Here is a 21003-nt window from a genome sequence, read left to right as displayed (position 1 = left end):
TCCCATCTAACACGTGTATAAGGGCACTGGCTTTTAAGTGATTTTTATGTCTCAGTAGACTGTGACTGAACAATATCTAGTATATAATAAAAGCTCTGAACATTAGCTGCCACTGACTTGAACGTAAAATATACAATTACAAGGGCACTGTAAAATGTTAAGTGAACTTGGAATTTTACTAGGCAGAGTAGAGGCACAAGAGCATCAGTGAAGAAGGCAGGTCAAAAGAACAGAAAACATTAATGAGTTTAACTCCTAATCTGTTGACAAAGATTAGTGATATCTGTGTGATGAAGTAGTCAGACAAAACAAGCAGAAAAAGGTCTGGTTTTAGTATGAAGGCATATGTTAATACACAGTGAAGCAAAAACTTAGGATCCCTCAATGCTGAATTCCTATTTCAAAATGAAATACAATGGGTTATGACAAAATAATGGTATGTTTCATGACGTCAGCGTCCACATAGGTAACAAAACTAGAGCTAATGCGTAAAAAAAAATGGAGATACAAGACGTTTTCAGGTCACTACTGAGTCACAGATTTCCAAATTTCCAATTTTCTAACCAGAAATTCCTATTGACTTTGAAGATATTCAGACACCTTTTAGTACCAGTGGGAGATGTACCCAATGACTTTTCAGGATCTCATCCTTAATTTCTTTCGACCTTGTTTCACATGTCTGCAAAACAGAAACCTCCTCATTTCACAGGAGACTTTTGAGGCTACCTAAACCAAAAACTGTTTCCTATTTATACACTGGAAAGGCAGATAGTGTACCTAAGATAGAAATGCCTGTTGTTCAGCCTGTTGGAGCATCCTTCTAAAAGGAAGAAACAGATAAGGAGTTGGCTTGTACACTGCATTGAAGTGGCTGAGCCTTACTCGACAGAAAGAAAACTACTCCACTCAGCTGTCAAAACCACCTGCTAGGTACAACATATAGGATTAAGAAAATTCAGTGGAAAAAATGTCATGACAGGAACAAGCTTTTTTCTGTGAAAAAGTTACTAACAAGACCTGCTTTTCTACAGATTTATGACCACTTACCATCAGATAGTGTTGCTATCGCAATCTGCATATACATATGTGTTTTTCTATTTACTATAAAAGATAAATAGCTAGAGGTTAACACTGTAATACACAATAAACTTCCAATTCCTTCAAATATAGCTGTAATTGTTTAGAAGGTTTGAAAACCTATTTTTCATTTATAAAAATACTAGAAAAAATTTACCATACATACAATTTACCATACATACAATAAATTACACATTTACCTGCATGGAAGTCTATGCCCACAGCAAATGAAGTTCCAGATACAGGCATTAAAGCATCCATTTTATCATTTGGATCAAGAGGAATTCCTCTAATTCCTTCATGAACAGAATACATAAGAAATGATTCGACACCTATTGTAAAAAAAAAAAAAAAAAAAAAAAAATAGGCAATGAGAGCCAAGTGGAGACTTTCCCAAGTCACAAGACTTGAGGAATTAACAAGCACTAGACAGTTTTTCCAATACTTCTCCATGGTTTTCCAGAATGATAACTCCACCTATTTGAAAAAAAAATCCATGAATTATTATAGTGTACTTTTAATTAAACGATAAATGCAGTTTTATAAAGAGAAGGGAATCACTATCCATTTGAAGCACCACTTTAAAATTAAGTAATTAGCAATAATGAAAATTAAAACTTAAGAAAATGTTTTTGAATTATGAAAAAATTAAAAATATTTTCAGTGCAGATCTGAATATGTACAAAAAGTACAGAAAGAGACAAATTTAAACAACTTGTGTAGAGCAGGACTCAAGATCATAAATACTCTTTTGAAGCATGGGACTCACCTCATTTGGTCATGCACACTTTCTTTAGACAATAAACAGAAACACATAGTCTTAGTGAATAATGCATTTGATGCATTTTAAATGTCTACTTTTGTGCTAGATTAAATCAAAATCCACATGCACCTATTTCTATTAAGTAAGAATAAATTCTACTTTGTATGGGTCTTGTTATGTAGCCATTCCCAGTTGAGATGAATCATACCTAATCGTTGACAACCAAAATTAGAACAAATACTTTGTTACCCTAAACTGTTAATATATCACAGCACTTCTAAATTTAAGGGAAATTATGCAACATGGCTATACCTTACTTATACCCCTGAATAATTTTAACTACCATACACAAAAAAGTTCCTTTTTCTTCACATTAATTATTTCAAAATTTCTTTCTTTTTAAAGAGCTAGCTAGCAGAAGACCCTAAAAATATGGACTAAAAAGTTTAGATAGAGAATTACAAAATCTTCTTCTAAGTAAGAAGAAATCTAGCTAGCAAATGAAAAGAGAAATGGTAAACAAGTAAACATGTATAGAATAGTACTTGTCAGATTTTATCCATCAATATTCAAAACAGAATAAAAATGTGTTTGACTCATTACCTCTTTTTAATTGATGGAAAATTTAGTCGTAAAAAACTGTTATCGTCTAGAAAGCAGTATATATAGACATAAAGGAGGAATACATTTTAAAAACACAACATCCAGCAGTTTTACCTTAACCCACAACTGAAAGTTACAAATATCTGAAGAAGTAACTATAAAACTAAAAATGACTATGTTAAAAAAAAAAAGAACATTATTGTCACATAAGAAAAGCACTGAAGATGTAGAAAAGCCACATTTATCTTGCTTAATTCTGCTTCCACGTATACTCTACTATTAACCAGATGAGGCAGCAATCCCTCACAGGAATAAATAAAATTACATTTATGCAACTAAAAGGCACCTTGACCATAAGGCTGTTTTGTATTATTCAAGCAACAAAGACCTTGGATGTAAGCTATGCTTTGATTTTTTTCCTGCTCAAATAGACAAAAGATTTAAAATAACAAAGTAAAAAAAAAATAAAAAAATCAGGTCTTACTTTATATTAAGGGCAATACAATAAGATTAAATACCCAACCTTTCAGATAGCCTACAATTTAGTTTAAAGTTCAGGTATGTGACCTTCAACAAATATGCACTGCTATTAACAGTGGCTCAAATGGTCTGCTTTTCCGCCTACATGTAAAAAAACCCTAAAAAACAATCCTCAGATTTTCCACAAAAAGCTATGCAGAACTAAATAAAGAAATTAAAGGCTAAATTGAAATTCTATCCTAACTACAACAGACATTTTTCTATTACTGCTTTAATTAAGCATATTAAGTATGATTATTTAACTTAAAATTAATAAAGGAAGTTTATTTACTCATTACAGTGTTCCCATAAAACTGAAGTTAGTTAAAATAACTATGGAAAGCCATGTTACCTTTGCATGCCATGCGGTTTTTTTGAAGATTGTAGCCTACTGTACACACACAAGTCCTGGTGGTTTCTGATGTTGGTAAACAGAGCTGGGAGCATCCACCATTGTTTAACTGACAGGAATTGCTACCTGTAACATGATGGAGAAAAGACAAGAGGAAACTAAATTTGAACTGTGTAATCCTGTCTAAAAATGAGTGTTGACATCACTTTATTAATATTAGCAAAACCAAATTTTGTTCAGCTAGCTTCTTTGAAAAATTCATATATGTATAAAATATTTCAGGCTATGCTACTATTCATATACTCTTCCATGCTTCACTCAGTATTTTATCTGTGCACTTAGAATAGAGATAGATCTCACAGATCCATGCTCCTTCTTCTTAATTAAAACGATATATTCTTTTAAGTAATAGATGAACACTTTTAACTAAGATTTTTCATAAACATTATACACAGTAAAATAAACACATCTCAGAAATGTGAAGCTTCATGAAGAAACATTTAAGTCTACTAAGACATTCAAGGAATTAGTTGATTACAAGCTAACAAGCTTATATGAATCAGAGAGCTACTTGTCACATTTATTTTTGCATTCCTAATTTTGAAGTAGGAAGCATTTCTTTATCTAAAATCACAGGTGTTTTCTAATGATCCAACTATATGAATGGAAAAGACAGGTGAGGTTTCAAAGTCTCAGGTATCCTCAGGCAAAGGTTATATTTGAATACAGAGAAATCTGTAGGTGCCCTCACATCACATTTGCTCTCATGTCTCTGATTTAATGAAATGCAAAATGCATGTGAAATATGCAAAGATTTTTTTTAAAAAACATGCAAGTGTAAAGAAGAATCCCATCTACAGTGTTTAATTGTATCTAAAACACTGACATTGCTCTGTCAAAACATAGATTAGCAAGGTGACATTTCACTACACAACTTCAGGGCTCTCTCAATTTTTATTACTTACTGTTCCACCACATTTGAAACTAAGGACAAGACTGGCAAAGCACTTTTGGTGTTTCCTAGACTAGGTAAAATGGCAAGTGTTTCCAGATGTGTTCAATATGGAACTGCATCAGTGTACTCCATTCATAGACTACTTATTGTCCGTCAGATATCAGACAGCTCAGCTCTATCCTGTGTTCATTTGGAAGTTTCTCCGCAAATTTGATTTGTTTAATGTAGAGATCCCATCCTTGTCACTTTCAGTGCAGCCATCAACATGTTGAAAGTAGCTAGGATCAGAAGTAATCTCTTTCTAAAGAATCTCCCAAATATTTTCATCTCTGATCTCCAAATTCATAAACCTGTGTGTGTGACCCTAAGTTACACTTCTTCGTATTATCTTAGTTCTCACTTTGCCAATTAAGTTTTGGCAGTATTAGCAGTATTCCCCCATTTTTCTGATGTCACACTTTTGATTCATACTACTGTCACTTCTGTCAATTTAGATGAATTAAACAGTCTTAAAATAAACAGATAATTAAGAATGTTATTGAAATCTCCCATAATACTTCACTTGCTTAAAATGTCAGTAATTAGAGATGAAGTTCACATATTAATTGATTGTATTTTTTACTAAAAATTTTAAACTTAAGATTCTATAAATTAACATCAAACCACTATATTGTAAACTTCAGAAAACATCTGATAAATTGAAATATATCAGGCAGATATTGTATTTTGTTCAGTAATTCATAATATTTTATAATATTTTATCATTGAATTACAATGAAATGTGTATTAATTTGTTCTAGCCACATTTGGAGAATAACATGGGAAATTACACTATGCAGTCTAAAAGTTGGTCAAACATGCTTAAAATTTAACATACCTTGCTGTGCTGCTTTATCATAAACTTTCATGTGTACAACACCTGATGTTTTGTTTCGCAGGACTGTTGGGTTTCTTCCATCTTTTTTGTTACAGGTACCAATCTGAGCTAAGTTCTGGTCCGCCCACCAAAGCTTTTTATCTGTAAAATTTCAATTATTAAAAATTAAGAGGATCACTACCAAACTATATATGTTTGAAACCTAAGTGGGAAAAAGCTTTTGAGGTTAATTCTCGGATTAACTTAAAGGAAAATTGATCAAAGAATAAATAATGTTTGGGGTTTTAAAAAAAATATTATTTTAAAAACAGAAACTTCAGATTTACAAGTTTACTTTTCTCTCTTTAGGTGATAGGTTTTCACACATTTTTAAGTAGGAAAACTGCACTAGGTCCAATTTATAACTGAAAGTTATAAAATCTTATTTATAGATCATATACTACTACAACAAAGGGTTTGTTCTCAAACTTTGCTATATCCATTCATTATGTACGTAAAGATAACAGGAACTCTGGTTCCAGGTTGACATTACTTGACTTGAGTGTTAAAATTAATAAGTATGACTATTACCATAAAAGTAATTAAGAATCTTGTTACTGTCTTTAAGAAATTATAGAAATTACCAACTGACATTAATAGTAGCTTTTTTCATCATGATTTACACAAGATTTTAAAATAAAAGAAGAAATAAGACATACTATGGTACATACTGGCATAAAACTTTAAACCATCCTAGTCAATCCTCACATGCAGAATACTTGAATCATAGTACGAAGGACTTGTCAAAAATTTATGACAGAGAATTCTCACTTGATGCCCAATTACAGTATATGCAACATATTTTTCAAGGGTTGGATTTCAGGTTACTTTAGTCATAAAGATTTCATTTATATTCAGACAGGACTCTAAGAGCTATGAGGACAGAAACACCAAGTTTGATCATATTTCCGTGGCCATATTGGTTACTGCGGAATGTAAATTTTCATTTTAAAAGAAATTAAGATACAAATGTCAATATTAATGTAGAGACAATCTTCATAATTTAATCAACAGTGTATGATGACAAGCAATTTAAAATGTATTTCAAAAAACTCAAAGGTATACACGAGATGTATATTCTCTATTTCATTTCACTTACATCACTTCAGGAAAAAGTTATTTCTGAAGCTCCATTACAATATTTTAAGCATAAACATTAGAGATTGTTTTAGTTTTGTTCAGAAATATGCAACACTTGTCAATGTTACTAGTTTGTCATTTTGAGACCTTAACTCATTACCTACTGGAATTAATGAAAGAGTCTTTTCAGTTAAAGACCTTGCTAATCTTTTATTCATCTAATGAAAGCTAGTAAGATGCCTCAGTGTCAATGGTTTATAATTTCTTTAAGGTAACAATCTTTACTGCTTTTCCTCAAATCAATATTGGGGTGATATTCCTACTAAGTTTTGAATATATTATGTTTCATGCCATCACTTCATATTACACAAATAAGGTATAAAATAAGTCACAACAACCACAAAGTAAAAAGAAAAAAGCCAAAGACCATCTATCAGGAAACACAGTAAGAAGAAATAATGCAACTAGAAGAAAAGAATATTAAATATACACTTTTGACAGACTTGGAAGATGGAATATGTTAAAATGAGGGGAAATAAGAAAAAAATAGAAATGCCCTTCACACTCTTGGCATTTCTTTACACCCCTATGAATATAAAAGGCCACAGTGACTGGCTTAACCTGTAGCTCTGAAGGATGACATCAAGATCGTAGAACTGCTTTCTGCAACAGCTACGTCCTCTGTCAGTGTTTCAGTGAAGACACTGAGGTGATGATGGAAAAGCTCCATGGTATGGCACTGCTACTCGTAATGGCCTTATGTCAAGGGCTGCAGCAAGTGTCATAAATCATGGGTGCCCAAAGACTGCTCACCCTTACATCACATCTGAGACTACCACAACTTGAGAATCAGGGTACTGAAATCAGCCATGACATGCTTTTGTGACTTGCCATGTGCCAAGAGAGAACAAAACCAACCTTTAAATTTCACATACACAGGCACCACTACTCAAGGTGGGATCATTTGTTTAATGCAAACTAATATATTCTACATAAATATCTTCCATGAGGCACATGGGGACAGTTCAGTCCAGAGGAAACGAAAGAAGGGATTGCAATTGCAAACATGTATTTCTGAAAGGAAAGTAAACCTCTGTCAGATCCAACAGAATAATAAACGTAGTAATGGTGCTTACTGCCTAATTATGCTTACTGTCTAATTTTAACACTTGAGAACTTAAACTTGCTTCCAAAACAAGAACTATGCTAACTCATAGCGACTGAATGTTCACAGTGAAGAGCTCCTTACCTAACCAATGCCAAGTCCTTCAGCTGTTTCCCTTATAACATAATCTTTTCATTTTTATCATAATTAATTTCAGCCAGCTTGTTCCCATTATTCATCAATCTCAATGGTTGCTGGAAGCAAAGCAAATCAGTCCTTTCCTGTCTGGGTGAGACTGAAACACAGAGCATACCGAACACACAGAAAACACTTAGCCAATGCTAACTCTTAATGTCATCCTTCAGACATTGCATAAAAGCATTATTTCAGTGAAGAACTTCCTGATGTTTCTAGCTCTAGACAAACAAATCCAAATGCAAAGCACTGACAGCTATTTCTATCAAGTATAACGGGAACAACAACATCCTGTATTCTACTTTTCACAGTAGAGACATGAGATACCTCTGCTAGTTTTTGATAACTATTTAAAACCTTAGAAAAAAAATCAATGCACAGACCTAACATAACCTTTGTCAAAATACTGATCTATTTATTTATTTATTTATTTTGAGCAAAATCAAGAATGCACATAGGCCACACTTCCTTGATGAACTCAAAAGCCACCCTGTGCAAAATCTTGTCTGACTGCAAAATAGTGGAATGATTGACTGTTTGAATCTCTTCAGTTTGCTGGCAGCCAGATGGTCAGGCAGCACACGTGCTGGCCAGTGTCATCACTTCACGTGTAGCTCCAGAGTGGCAACAGACCGTGCATTGTTTTGACACAGAGAAGATGGAGAATGGAGAGGAAAAACTGAAATTTAAGAAATACGTGAGGAAAATAGAGAATTGTGATAGCAAATTGTTGAATTGTGAAGGGGATAAGGCTCTGTAAGCGCTTGCAGTAGAGACATCTGTTGTGCAGAAGAGCAGGAGAGAAACTGGGGTGAGGTCTTAGGATGAACGATGTAGGGCATTGCACTGGAGGTATTATGGAGGGAAGGTTACAGAGAGATTCAGGAGACAGGAAGCAGTCTTCACCAGTCCCACTTTTGCTGCAACAAGTGCTGATCTGAGGGTACTTCCTTAGAAAATCCTAAATTAAAATGCCTACTTATATATGGAAATTCTACTCACTTCATTCTAGGGAAGAATTTTATTTTCACAAGTGAACAAAATAGTTTGTAATATTAAAACACATTTTGTCATTAAAACCAAATTACAATCAATAACTAAGAAATTAGGGGGGGGAAAAAAAAAAGAAAAGCAGGCTCCACCTCCTAATGCACCAGAATATAATTTTAAAAAGCTGTGACATCAGATTCAAACTTCAATGAACTTATGGTCAAACACTGACAGAGACCATAGTCAATCTTCTGATTTCAAGTCCTTAACACATTAGTCCTCACTGTCTGTAGAGCAGACACAGATGTATGATGAGATGGCCTCAGTGTTCCAGGTTGACAAGCTCCACAGTACAAACCTGTTTCATAGTGTCTCTTTTTTTCTCTAAGGACCCTACCCGAGTCCTTATTCCCTTCAAAAGACTTACAACAGTACAATGACCTCCTTCCAACTCATTGAGGGTTATCAGTTTCTCCTGACTTAGTCAAGTCATTCACCTTAGTGACTGGCTAACACCCTAGCTCACCACTTCAGAAAAGAAGTTACAGATGTTTATGCTATGAATTTGAAATTATATTTTGGAGGATCCACAACCTATATTTTTCCTATATTACAAAGAAATTTAAGCTATTTTAAAATAAAATTTAATCAATCAAATATAATGTCGTTCTGGTACTAGCCTTCCAGGAAGCCTCATTAAAGAAAAAAAGGCTTCACTGGCCCATCTCTTGTATTCGCTGAGTTAACAAAATGGTATAAAAATAAGTGCAAACAACTTCCTCTGCTCTCAGCCTTTTGGAAAAGTAACGATTTTAAACAAACTGAACCAGCTAGCATTTTAATACCAAATTACCTCAGACCTAGATTTGACCAAGAGTCTCAAGGGCAATGCAAGGTAGTTTGTGTGAACATTAAACCAAACCATGAAAGGGAAAACAGAAAAAACAAAAATAAATTATAGCAGCAATTTGAATTCCACTTTATCTGCAGTTTGTCACGTGTATTTTTAAACTGCAACAATGCATTTGGCAGTATATGGACAGTACCACATGCTGAGGTTACTATCAAACTACTGCTTCGCAGTGAGTTAACATTTCATTCATGACTACATTTAAAGTATTAATTACTGTGAAATACAATCTTGCAGCAATGCTCTACATGAAGAAAAAAAAGTACTAACAGTTCTTTTGTTTTTCTCCAAATAGTTAAGTACCTTTCAAACATCTTAAATAAAATAATTAAATAGGACAAGTCTGTATAATTACAAGTTTAACATCATCAGCATTTTCATTTCAGACAGAAAAACTTATTACTGCAGATGAACGAAAAGTAAAACCCTAGGATGGAAAAAAAAAACCCAAAAAACCAACCAAACTATGGGAACACTCCCTTTCCAACAAATACTGTGTATTAACTTCATTTCTAGCTCATTTTCTTTTCAGTTAAATATATTGTTGCCTATGCTGCAGTTTTAATGCTTAAATAACTAATTTATAGAGCCAGAAAGTTGAGTGTTTCATGATGAAAGCTGCAGATCTGAAAAATATTTGCATTGCACTAAGTGTAAAAAGTTACTGCAAAAAAGAAAATAAACTCTGAAAATATCAAAGGAAAAAAGCATTTACTGAGTAGTCTTCACAGGTATATGATGAGACAACTATCTACAGAATGAAAATATTCTGAATATGAATACTTGGAAAGACAAATGGAACTCTTCAGTGAAACCTGTGCAAAATGTAAATGAAATCTCTCATCCTATGCATCCAAAGGTCCTACAATTGACTAAGTAAAAAGATCATCCTGCAATATCAATCTGTTAAATTAATAGCAGCTTGCATATGATTTTTCTTTTATCAGAAAATCCTAAGAACAAGAAATTCCTGTGCTCCATTTTGATGAGGTGAATTATAACAAAAGGACAGATGTGAGATAAGAATGTACAAGTGACTATGTGATAAAATCTATAAGGGAAATCATGGGAATTTACTCTCCCCCCACTCTGAGACTGTGACTCTCAGTAATGAATTATCTATCCTAAATCTTTAGGTTATTTTTTTTTTATGAAATGTTTGTATGTGAAGAAGTGATTTCAGTCTTCAAATCCTCTATTTGACCACTAATCAGAATGGTCCATTAAATAATTTAATTGTTCAGAAACTGCTGGGTGGCCAATATACACCACAACAGTCTCATACCAAAAATCCCCCAATATGTTACACAGCTATTTTTTACCATAACTCTAAGCAGAGTTTTGGACTATTTCTCGCCACTTTATTAATATATCCTCTCAGTAGATAACTCATCTGTGATTTCTAGTATTAGAATGAATTAATCTAATTTTACATATATTTAAAAATACACTAGATTTTTCAAAACTACTTGACTTTAGCATAAATACAACTTGCCTTCACAAACTAGAGAAGAAATAACACTATTTGAAACCTTTAAATATCAAACTAAAGTTAAATGATTTATTTGCTTGATTATGCTAACAAGAGTGTTGTTCAATCACTAATTACAATCTTGTTGCTGAAACTGGGTTATAATATACATTAAAATTGTTGTATTTATCCTTTTTGTTAGGTAATTAGCATTAAGTGCAGAAGCACGTTGGGAAACAGCAATTTCAAATGCCAAAAATTGCTACACTTGCATTGTGGACAGTCCTTTGGAGATTTCAAGCAGTACTCTGCATGCAAATTTTGATGGGCCATTAATTTTCATTAATGGTGGTTTGAGTATTTATGGAAGACAACTATGCACTGTACTTAGAACTGGGCAAATTGCCTAGATATATTTCATATATTAATGCTAATGTAATGAATGGTGTTACGGCAATTAGAAGACTGATGACTTGGAAAATTAAGGTGTATGTATTTGAAGTTTCCTGATCTAAGCAGCCCCTTTCACTTTGCAATTACATCCAGCAAAGTCACAGCTCCCACCATTTGAGTTTACTAGAAAGCATTCTGGTGTTATTTTTGAAACTTTATGCAGGATAAAACAAAGATCAAATAACCAATATATCATTTAACCACATGGTGAAAGAAAACGGCAGTATTAATATATTTGGGTAATATGAACCCACATTTTCTGTCTAAAATGAAATACTGTAATTGTTACAGTTTATTTTGATTGTTTGATAATACACTTCATGGCTGTATTATATACAGTTTGTGTTCAAAAGACATTGTTGTAATATCTGCACCCCCATTTAAAAGCTATTATATATGTCTGATTCTTGTTGCATTGCTGATTGAATTTTTTTTTTTACATTAATTTCAACACAAATAGTATATAGAATCATTCACTCTGTGAAGAACCCCTCTTTTCTACTAGTAAACAACAGCTAGAAAGGCTACTACTTAGCATCACGGAATACTTCCTTTGAGGTTTCTAGCACAAGTATTTAAACAAAAAATCACCAATGCTCAACAAATTATAACCTCATTATACAATCTACATCATATTCATATTCAGCTCAGTGAAATGAGCTGAATTTTGTGATTTTGTGTAAACTGTATTTCTGTGAGGACCTGATACAAAATCCAAACACCTCCACCAAAACTGCTGACAGAAGCCTTCAATATCTTTCTTCTCAGCGACAAACTTAGAGTAACTAATCAATTCTTTTCTAGCAATGCAGTTTATGATTCAGAGTCACATATCATTCAAGAAAGAATGCACCATTTTAGATGCCCCATCAGATGTTGCTGCAAGTTCCTTTATAATCCAAATCTTGTAATATAATGGCTCTGCTCATCAATCTAGAAATACATATAGTTCTCACCACAAGGGTAAACTTCCAACCAGTTTCAGTTACAGTCAAGGGACCATTCGCATTAAGTAACTTGGAACGCAGGGAATGAAACTTCATGCAGAATGCCAAATATATCTGTATAATTTGATTATACTCAGACACTGGCTACCAGGAAAACTGCTAAAATCAGATACTGGAAATAATGTATTAAATTCAAATCTTAACACAAAGTAAAGGAAGTTTTTTCTTAATGCTGAAAGGAGTATTGTACTGTGTAAGAAAATCAGATGGAACATCCTGAGAGTTTCCAAAACAGTGAATATATTTGTTATCAACTTGTAAATGGTATCAGTCGTAGGTGTTGAAAACTATACAGGGCACAGGCTGCTGTGAATTAGATAAGCTTCTAAAAGACCAGAAGAAACTTCAGATATTTTTGAACAAAACAAAATTAACAGTTAACATAGTAGCAGAAAATTCCTGTTGGCCAAATGCAAGACAATAAACAGTGCGAGGTACTAAACAAAGCATTCACACACATTTTTGAATGGTAGATTAACTAAAAATGACTGATGTTAGATGCACTGATATTTCAAATGGTGAATGTTTATTTGAAGAAAAAGTGGAAAGAGTAGAAAAGCAAATATGACTTAGTCATGGACATAAAGCAATATCTTTGTAATACAGAATGGCAACAGCAAAAATAAATTTTTGTAGACATGGGAAAATAGTAATTTTTTATATATTCAGATGTTTTACTTTCAATTGGAATATAATTTTGATCCCATCTATATCATGCTCAAAAAGATGTAGCAAAAACAGGCGACAAAAGAGTAGGAATTTTGGAGCTCAGCATATTGAAAAAGAAAGATGACTTGACACTACTGAGTAGAAAACCAGTAAATAAAAGAATCAAAATACAGAAAGATGTGAATTACATAACTTGTTTCTGTTTCCCCAAGGACAAATCTAAGAGTCACTCTGGCATCAACTTGCTTGTTATTTTTTCAAGTCTTACAATTACAGAAGCAGATAATTGCTTAGATTGGAAAAGCCCTTTAAGATCATAGAATCACAGAACGGTCTGGGTTGGAAGGGACCTTAAATCATCCAGTTCTATCCCCCCTGCCATCAGCAGGGACACCTTCCACTAGACCAGGTTGCTCAAAACCTCATCCAACCTGGCCTTGAACACTTCCAGGGAGGAGCAGCCACAGCTTCTCTGGCCAACCTGGGACAGTGTCTCGCCACCCTCACATTAAAGAATTTCATCCTAATATCTAATCTAAACTGACCCTCTTCCAGTTTAAAGCCATCACCCCTTGTTCTATCCCTACCTGCCTTTGTAAAAAGTCCCTCTCCAGCCTTCCTGTAGGCCCTCATCGAGTCCAATCATTAACTTCACTCTGACAAGTCCCCGACCAACCCATGTCACTCAGCACTATGTCTACACAACTCTTCGATCCCTCCAGAGATGGGGTCTCCACCACTGCCCTGGGTAACCCCTTCCAATGCCTCAGAACCCTTTCAGCAAAGAAATTCTTCCTCACATCCAATCTCAACTGCCCTTGGCACAACTTGAGGCCATTTCCTCTTGTCCTGTCACTTGTTCCTTGGTTGAACAGATCCACCCCCACCTCTCCACACCCTCCTTTCAGGGAGTTGTAAAGTGCAACAAGGTCTCCCCTCAGCCTCCTTTTCCTTTTATATTACCATCTATATGCACCCACTAAAGGACATAATAGTAGAAAAAATGTTAAACAGAACCTGGAAAAGACTAAACAACAGTAAATATCTGAAACAGTACTGGTAACTTCCAAACAGTTTACAATGGCTAAACTGCAACTTGACAAATAGAAGGAGTGAAAACAATGAAGTACAAACCATGAGGAGACTGAGGAGGAGGAGTAGTACTAAAGGGGAGTGGCATTTGTCATTGCCTAGTGAAGCTCTGAACTACTCCATAAGCTACATTAAAAAGCAAAACGAAACTTCACTGACTTAGCTAGCATTATTTATTGAGTTCCTATCACAGCACATAACCACGGAGCGCCTAACTGCTTCTCATTTCTTTTCCCATTTTTAAACTAACAGAATTAAAGATGCAGATCACACAGAGATACCAGAACCACGCACAGATTATCGAAGCAAGAAAGAAGTCAGTGTTTGGACAAGCCTCTGTCAGTCACTACTTTATATAGTTCTGAAAAATCTTCTGGAATGTAAACTATAAGATATAGCAAAAACCAGTGGAAACTGTCAGATCTGTTAGTTTTCTGTGCAAAAGTTGTCCAGACAAAGAATGGAAAACATTAGCTCTTCACGCAGACTACTGGCTTATCCTCAGGTGTCTCTGGGAGCTCATGCTTTCTGACAAGGAGACTCTGCTGCCTGGGAAAGATGCTAGTAAGGACGTGCTTCACAAACAGCTAAAAAAAAATAATCAGAAGTAAGAAGGACTGAGGTGCTAGAAGAGATCACCAGTTGCCGAGAGGGATATTCATGGACTCCACACACGATTCAATGTGAATACTCCGGGAGACCTTTATTATTGGTTACATGATCACTGATATACTCTTAAGCTGCTAACACACACACACACACAAACAACTCTTCATTGGTTAATAAGCTACTGTTCACACGCCTGGTTACAATACTTGATTGGATAAATCCACCTGTTCATGAGGCATTCTTTTTACTTCTGACTAGTTACATAAGAAGTTTTCTTATCTTGTTTTTCTTGCATTCTTTCTCATGAATCTATTTTTCACCCAAAGTCAAGACAAGGCCGAAGCCACTTGCAGCTTCAGCTCTTAAAGCGCCAACAACCAGTACAGTAAATTCAGTAGAAATTCAGCAATTTTTCTCACAATCCTTTCTGCCCTCATGCACATATCCTTGGCAGGGGGTGAGGGAAAGGGGCACAGGCACCAGAGTTAACTCAGATCACGTTACCCTGTCCCCTCAAGCCACCAAGGTTCCCTCCATCTTTTCCTTGTTTCAGCTCTTCAGACCCATTAAAGGTTCTGCTGATCAATAACAACTGACCAATGTATGACCCAGTGAGACAACTGTACAAAGGAGTCTCAAAATACCCAACACTGTCTTTCTCTTTCTGCCTCAGTGGAAACATAACCCAACAAAATGACATGATCATATACTTAAAATAGTGAAACAAAAAATATAGGTTGACTAAAATACTGCTTTTACCTGGGGAGACACTAAATGGAAAAGACAGGAAAATACAAAAGATGGCAGAAGCCTACAGGACTCTGCAGCACTGACTGGAACCTGAATGCCACAAAACAGTTAAGAGTTTGGGCACAGATATCATTGCTGTTTTCAGTCACTGAGGAATTGAGATGGTAAAAAGGTTATCTTGCTATATACACAGAGAAGAAACATTCCCAGTCATGCTGGTTTTTATGTTTACTTTTTATGTTTTATGTGTTTTTAGGTGAAAGCAGTCAGGAAAATTTATGAAATGGATCAAAAATGATGCAATAAATATCGTAATTACTGTGATTTACCTGCTAAAACTTCCTATTAAACATGTAGGCAAACAGATCAACAAGGGTACTAAATTCTCACACATTATGATGTTAAATCTTTCATTAGAACAAATTATTCATTCTTCTTTATTTACATATTATTAAGTCTGATCATTTATCAATTAAAGATCTTTTCTCTTTCCTCATATTGTATTGTATTTTCTGTTCTGATCCATTTCACATTCACAAAAGCCCAACTATAAGAAGCTGACATAAAGCCACCAGCACTTCAAGAAAATAGATGGCATTTATGTTGCTGCAGTGTGTTCCACAACATAAAAACATACAGGAGAAAGTAGTAGAAAAACTTTTCATGTTTTTCAATCGGCATATACAATACTGTTTATAAAACTGTATTTGTTAGCTCTTTTGTCCACCAGATTTATATATGGAAACACACTGCAAGGTCATAATGCAGTTTATCACACCTGTGGCTCCAAAACAAAGACAAAATCCCAAAGCAAAACAAACAGAAAAACCCAAACACATTGTAAGTTTTGTTTACCAATTTTGAGTAGGAAGAATTGCCATCATCCACAAAAACAAGGCTTCCCAAATTGGGAATATTTTATGGATATGTTTAAAAACTACACAGTAAAAATTCTCGCATCTCCACACCCGCAAAAATTCAACTACTTTCATGCAAAAAAGAATGAAACACTCTTCTTTAAATGACAGCCATAAACTCTTTATATCCCAGATGGATCATCACTGTTGTAGCTTCTGTGAATTACAGATGAAGACTTGATACCACATACAAATACTTTTTACAACATCCTATTAAAGACCTCCAATAGCTCCCTCAAGTAAAGGTCATCTATTCATTCTATTTCTAGTCACAATCAAATCAATGAAAGACATTTTTTCTATATAAACATTCACATCTCCCTTTGACACAAAACTTGCTTTTGTTTATGGATGTCTGTATAAAAGCCTTCCCTCTCCAACAGATTTCAACAACCTTTAGAGTTCAATCCTGGCCAAATATGTGTATAATAAAACTATTATAGCAGTTACTACTTTAAAATATGATTTAATTTACACCATGTGCATAAAGTCTTTGGAATTCCTTTAGCATTACTTTCACTAGCACACCAACTATATGTACATTATATAATTAAACCATCAAATAAAATAAATAGTCCTTTATAAAAGGACTCTGGTAGTTGATGAGTCAGCTATCTCAACAAAAGCCTACTTTTTTTTGGAACTTTCAAGATAAATATAAATAATTTTTAAATGTACCAGAACAGAGGTGAGCAAAGCATCTGGAGGAAATGTGGAAAGCTCTAATGTTATGTCTAGAATAATATAAAAGACTAGTTCTGAGTCAGACTGGAATTTCTTAACACACTTAATCCTAGCTCCAAGCAAGGGCCAAGTGCTGATGATGTGTATGAGAAATAGTCAATTTGAAGAAACATTCTCATAATATTCCACAATCTGCAACATAAAGACTTCTCAAATTTTTTAGGAATTTTTCCTTATATTACCATTCTTCTTTTGATTTTTTAAAAATAATTCAGATATTTTTAAACATTCTAAACGTTTCTAATGTGCAAAGCATAACAAACTGAACAACTCTTTTTTTCCAACCATTTTAAAACATAGAATATTAGCAGACATCTGAAAATCCAAATCATCAGTGTATCCAATTCATCATTAATTCATAACCCAAAGTCTTTACAAAGTGCAAGCTAATCCAACAAACTAGGGCTCTTCAGACAGTAGAAAGAAGTGAGCAGCAAGAAGTCGTAGATAATTCTCTGTAATAAAGAGCATAACACACCTCTTTCCAACATGCTGTAACTACAGTAAATATAAGCCATCAGTCTGTTAACTTCATCGTGTGTATATATATATATATATAAATGCAAGATTATGTTTAGAAACATATACTTGCAATACAGATTGTAAACTGTCTGTTAAATGAAATATGTTTTTCACAAACAGCCTCTCTAGTGAATGCATTATAGATATTATTTATGCTAAAAAAACCCAATAACATATACAAGGTTTTGATATTTCATTATTAATTAGCTTCAAATCATTTAAAAACTAAGTTATTACCATTGAACTCACCCATAATAGTTAAAGCTGTGGCTTTTGTTAAGTCTTCTTTCATTGACTCTATTATTTCTAGATTACCACCATCCAAGTTGCATCTATTTATGGTTCCATTTCCTGAACTGATCCAGTAAAGTTTGTTCTCCCCATAATCTATCGATAAACCTGTAATTAATGCATATAACTTTTACTGTGGCTTGAATAGATAACATACATTTAGTGTTAAGCTATTTTCTAATAACAGTGTATTTAAGAAATACATATATGCACACACACACAGTGATGTTATCTATCCACTCATCCAATCAAACTTTAAAAAACAATCAAGAAAACCAAACAAACTTGGCCATTTACAGTGAAAAAACCCATGCTTTTAAAAGGATTTCTGCCTTTTATTTATCTCAGCTTCTACAGAAATCAATGAGTGACTGACTGGTGACACGGCATTATCTGGCAATGAACAATTACTTGAACGAAGAGAGGTTCTAAGTGAGGTCATTAACTACTAGTAAATGCCAACTAGAAACCATCATTTATATTCTAAAATTATGAATACATAAAGACTTACAAAACAAGTTACTTTTGTGATTCGGAACTAGAAAAAGTCTGTTCTCTCCCTGCATGCACAGCCCTCCACATAGAATGCTGAAATACCAAAACCTAATATTATTTCTCAATAAATTTATAGTATTAATTTTAATTTCACTTCACAGTGAACTGACCTCATGATCGATTCATCGGAGTTAGAAGCAAGAGAACTGCAGAAATAAATATACTTACAAAATAACCTATTAAACAAACAAAGCATATAATTTTCAAGAAGTAAGAGCAAATAATGAAGAGAAAAGGTATTTCAGACTTCTATAATCCTTTAAAAATGTTCAAGTAATTGTAGCAGGAGATTTTCAACAGCGAAATACACTTGGCATGGTGACAATACATGTCATAATAATTTGCTTTGGTATTAGACTTTTCCCAGAACTCCTGTTAGGTATTCACCAGCAAGTTGCCAAAAAATACTATATTTCACTCCAGAGGTCAACCTCTTGATATCACAGAATGGTGGGGGTTGGAAGGGATTTCTAGAGATCATCTAGTCCAACCCCCCTGCCAAAGCAGGTTCACCTAAAGCAAGTTGCACAGGAAAGCATCCAGGTGGGTTTTTAACATCTCCAGAGATGGAGACTCCACACCCTCTCTGGGCAGCCTGTCCCAGTGCTTCAGCACCCTCACAGTAAAGAAGTTTTTCCTCATGTTTAAGTGGAACCTCCTTGTGTTCCAGTTTGTGCCCGTTGCCTGTTGTCCTATCACCACCACTGAGACGAGACTGGCCCCATCCTCTTGACACCCGCCCTTTAGATATTTATAAGCATTAATATGTTTGTAAGAGTACTGTACAATTGACATCATACAGTACTCTTCTTCCATCATGTAAACTGCTCCTTTGTGGAAAGTCAGATCTATTTTCAAAATCCTGCCAAGAGAAAGCCATGCCACATGCTGCAATACTTATAGCTGGCAACATGCCACCACTTCCTGACACACATTTGACATAGTAGGCCTAAAGGTTTCTGCTTTCTAAGCTTTTCAAAAACAGTTTTCCAGTTCCTTTGCAGTTACTGATATTTTTCCCCTCTCTGCAAGTGTGTCACCCAGAAAAAAACTACCCAGCTCGAGAGAGGATAAGGATACTGAGTAGTTGCTTCAAAAGAGATTGATCTTGCAGCATCTCTGCACTTATGTGTTTTCATGCTTGCACAACGTGCTCAAAGCAAACAGTGCCATAGACCTTGGAGACAAGCAGCACTTGCAGTACTTTGTTCCAGCACAGGAAACTCCCAGGAATACAGATGAACCTTGCTATAGGTTACAAAAGTAATACGCGAGTACAAAGGTTTCCTTACTCTGAGATGGATAACGTTTGCTGTTCCCTGTAAATCCCGACTGCTCCCAGTCAGCTGTTCACTGATTTCACCTAGACAGAACTATTTATGGGGTTGCTATAAATGCAATCTGCACAGCAATTGCCATGTTATCTTGTCAGCTTTTCTATTTCTTCAGATATTAAACTGGTGTTTCTAACACATGGGTATTCAATTTAGACAGCAGCAACTGGCAGAAACAACATTCCTATCTCCTTCCACCCACGTCTACCACATTTTTCTTCTGAAAGTATTTTCCTGTTGCGATATTCCACCTATTACCAAGTTTTGTGAAAACATATCATTTCTAATGGAGGCAGAGCGTGTTTATTTAGATTTTTTTCAGGAATTGTCCTGTTCTTACTACTGAGATAGGTAATTTACTAGCCATAAAACAGCACAGATGCTAATGATGCATTCTAATGTGGGTGACCCAGCTGCCAAAGTCAACCCGAACATATGGACTGTAGAAAAGAAATATTTATTGGCTGTGTAAGCAGCTACTGGGTGGCAACACTGTGTGCCCACTGGAACACTGAATGGAAAGCACTGGTCATTAACTGACTACCAAGAAGTATCTATTTCAAGTATATTCCACATACATTCTAAAAGACTTTTTCCATAAAAGTAAGTCTATTCAACCTAAAAGAAAACATATTACAAGTAATCCTGTGCTTGTATATAATGATAAATCACATCCCCAGTGTTTTAAAACACTAATGTCTAATAATCTTATTTTATAGTTCATCTATATCTTTTACAACATCAGAAGAGGTTTCAAAAAGGCAGTGTCCATCAAAAATATTGAACAATATTCTGTCAGATGATTTTAAACTGCTTTAATTATTTCAGTTTCTTGTGTTTCCTTTTCTAGTGATACCTATCATATTGCATTTGCCCTAGATTTCTAAGAAAAATATTATTCTAATTTACTTAAAAGTATTATTTTTTAAGACCATATACAGACACCACGTATGATGAATTTGGACAACTGCTCCAGAGGATTTTAAAATATTGGTCTCAGAGAAATCTATTGTGTTTTTTTAAAACATATTACTTAGGCCATCACTATTTTCACATACATTTTCCAATTTCCTTACTCATATTTACAGAAATATGCTACTATTTATAAAGTATATCACAAAGGT

At 34.4% G+C, this 21003-nt stretch overlaps 1 protein-coding gene across 1 annotated transcript in view; it reads right to left on the bottom strand.

The window, feature by feature from the left end:
- Positions 1-21003, bottom strand: part of LOC104521867 (low-density lipoprotein receptor-related protein 1B) — a gene marked incomplete at both ends in the record, with an annotated part of 52443 nt that overhangs the window by 12306 nt on the left and 19134 nt on the right. Inside the window, 4 exons of the mRNA XM_010163990.1 lie at positions 1278-1409; positions 3315-3440; positions 5147-5287; positions 17949-18098. Of these exons, the coding sequence (XP_010162292.1) occupies positions 1278-1409; positions 3315-3440; positions 5147-5287; positions 17949-18098 (549 nt within the window). The remainder of the gene's footprint in view (positions 1-1277; positions 1410-3314; positions 3441-5146; positions 5288-17948; positions 18099-21003) is intronic.

The sequence above is a fragment of the Antrostomus carolinensis genome, unplaced genomic scaffold (genome assembly GCF_000700745.2).
Source record: "Antrostomus carolinensis isolate BGI_N321 unplaced genomic scaffold, ASM70074v2 scaffold11030, whole genome shotgun sequence".
Classification (NCBI taxonomy): Eukaryota; Metazoa; Chordata; class Aves; order Caprimulgiformes; family Caprimulgidae; genus Antrostomus; species Antrostomus carolinensis.
Note: the sequence above shows the minus strand (reverse complement) of the source record. Positions and strands in the feature narration are given on the sequence as shown.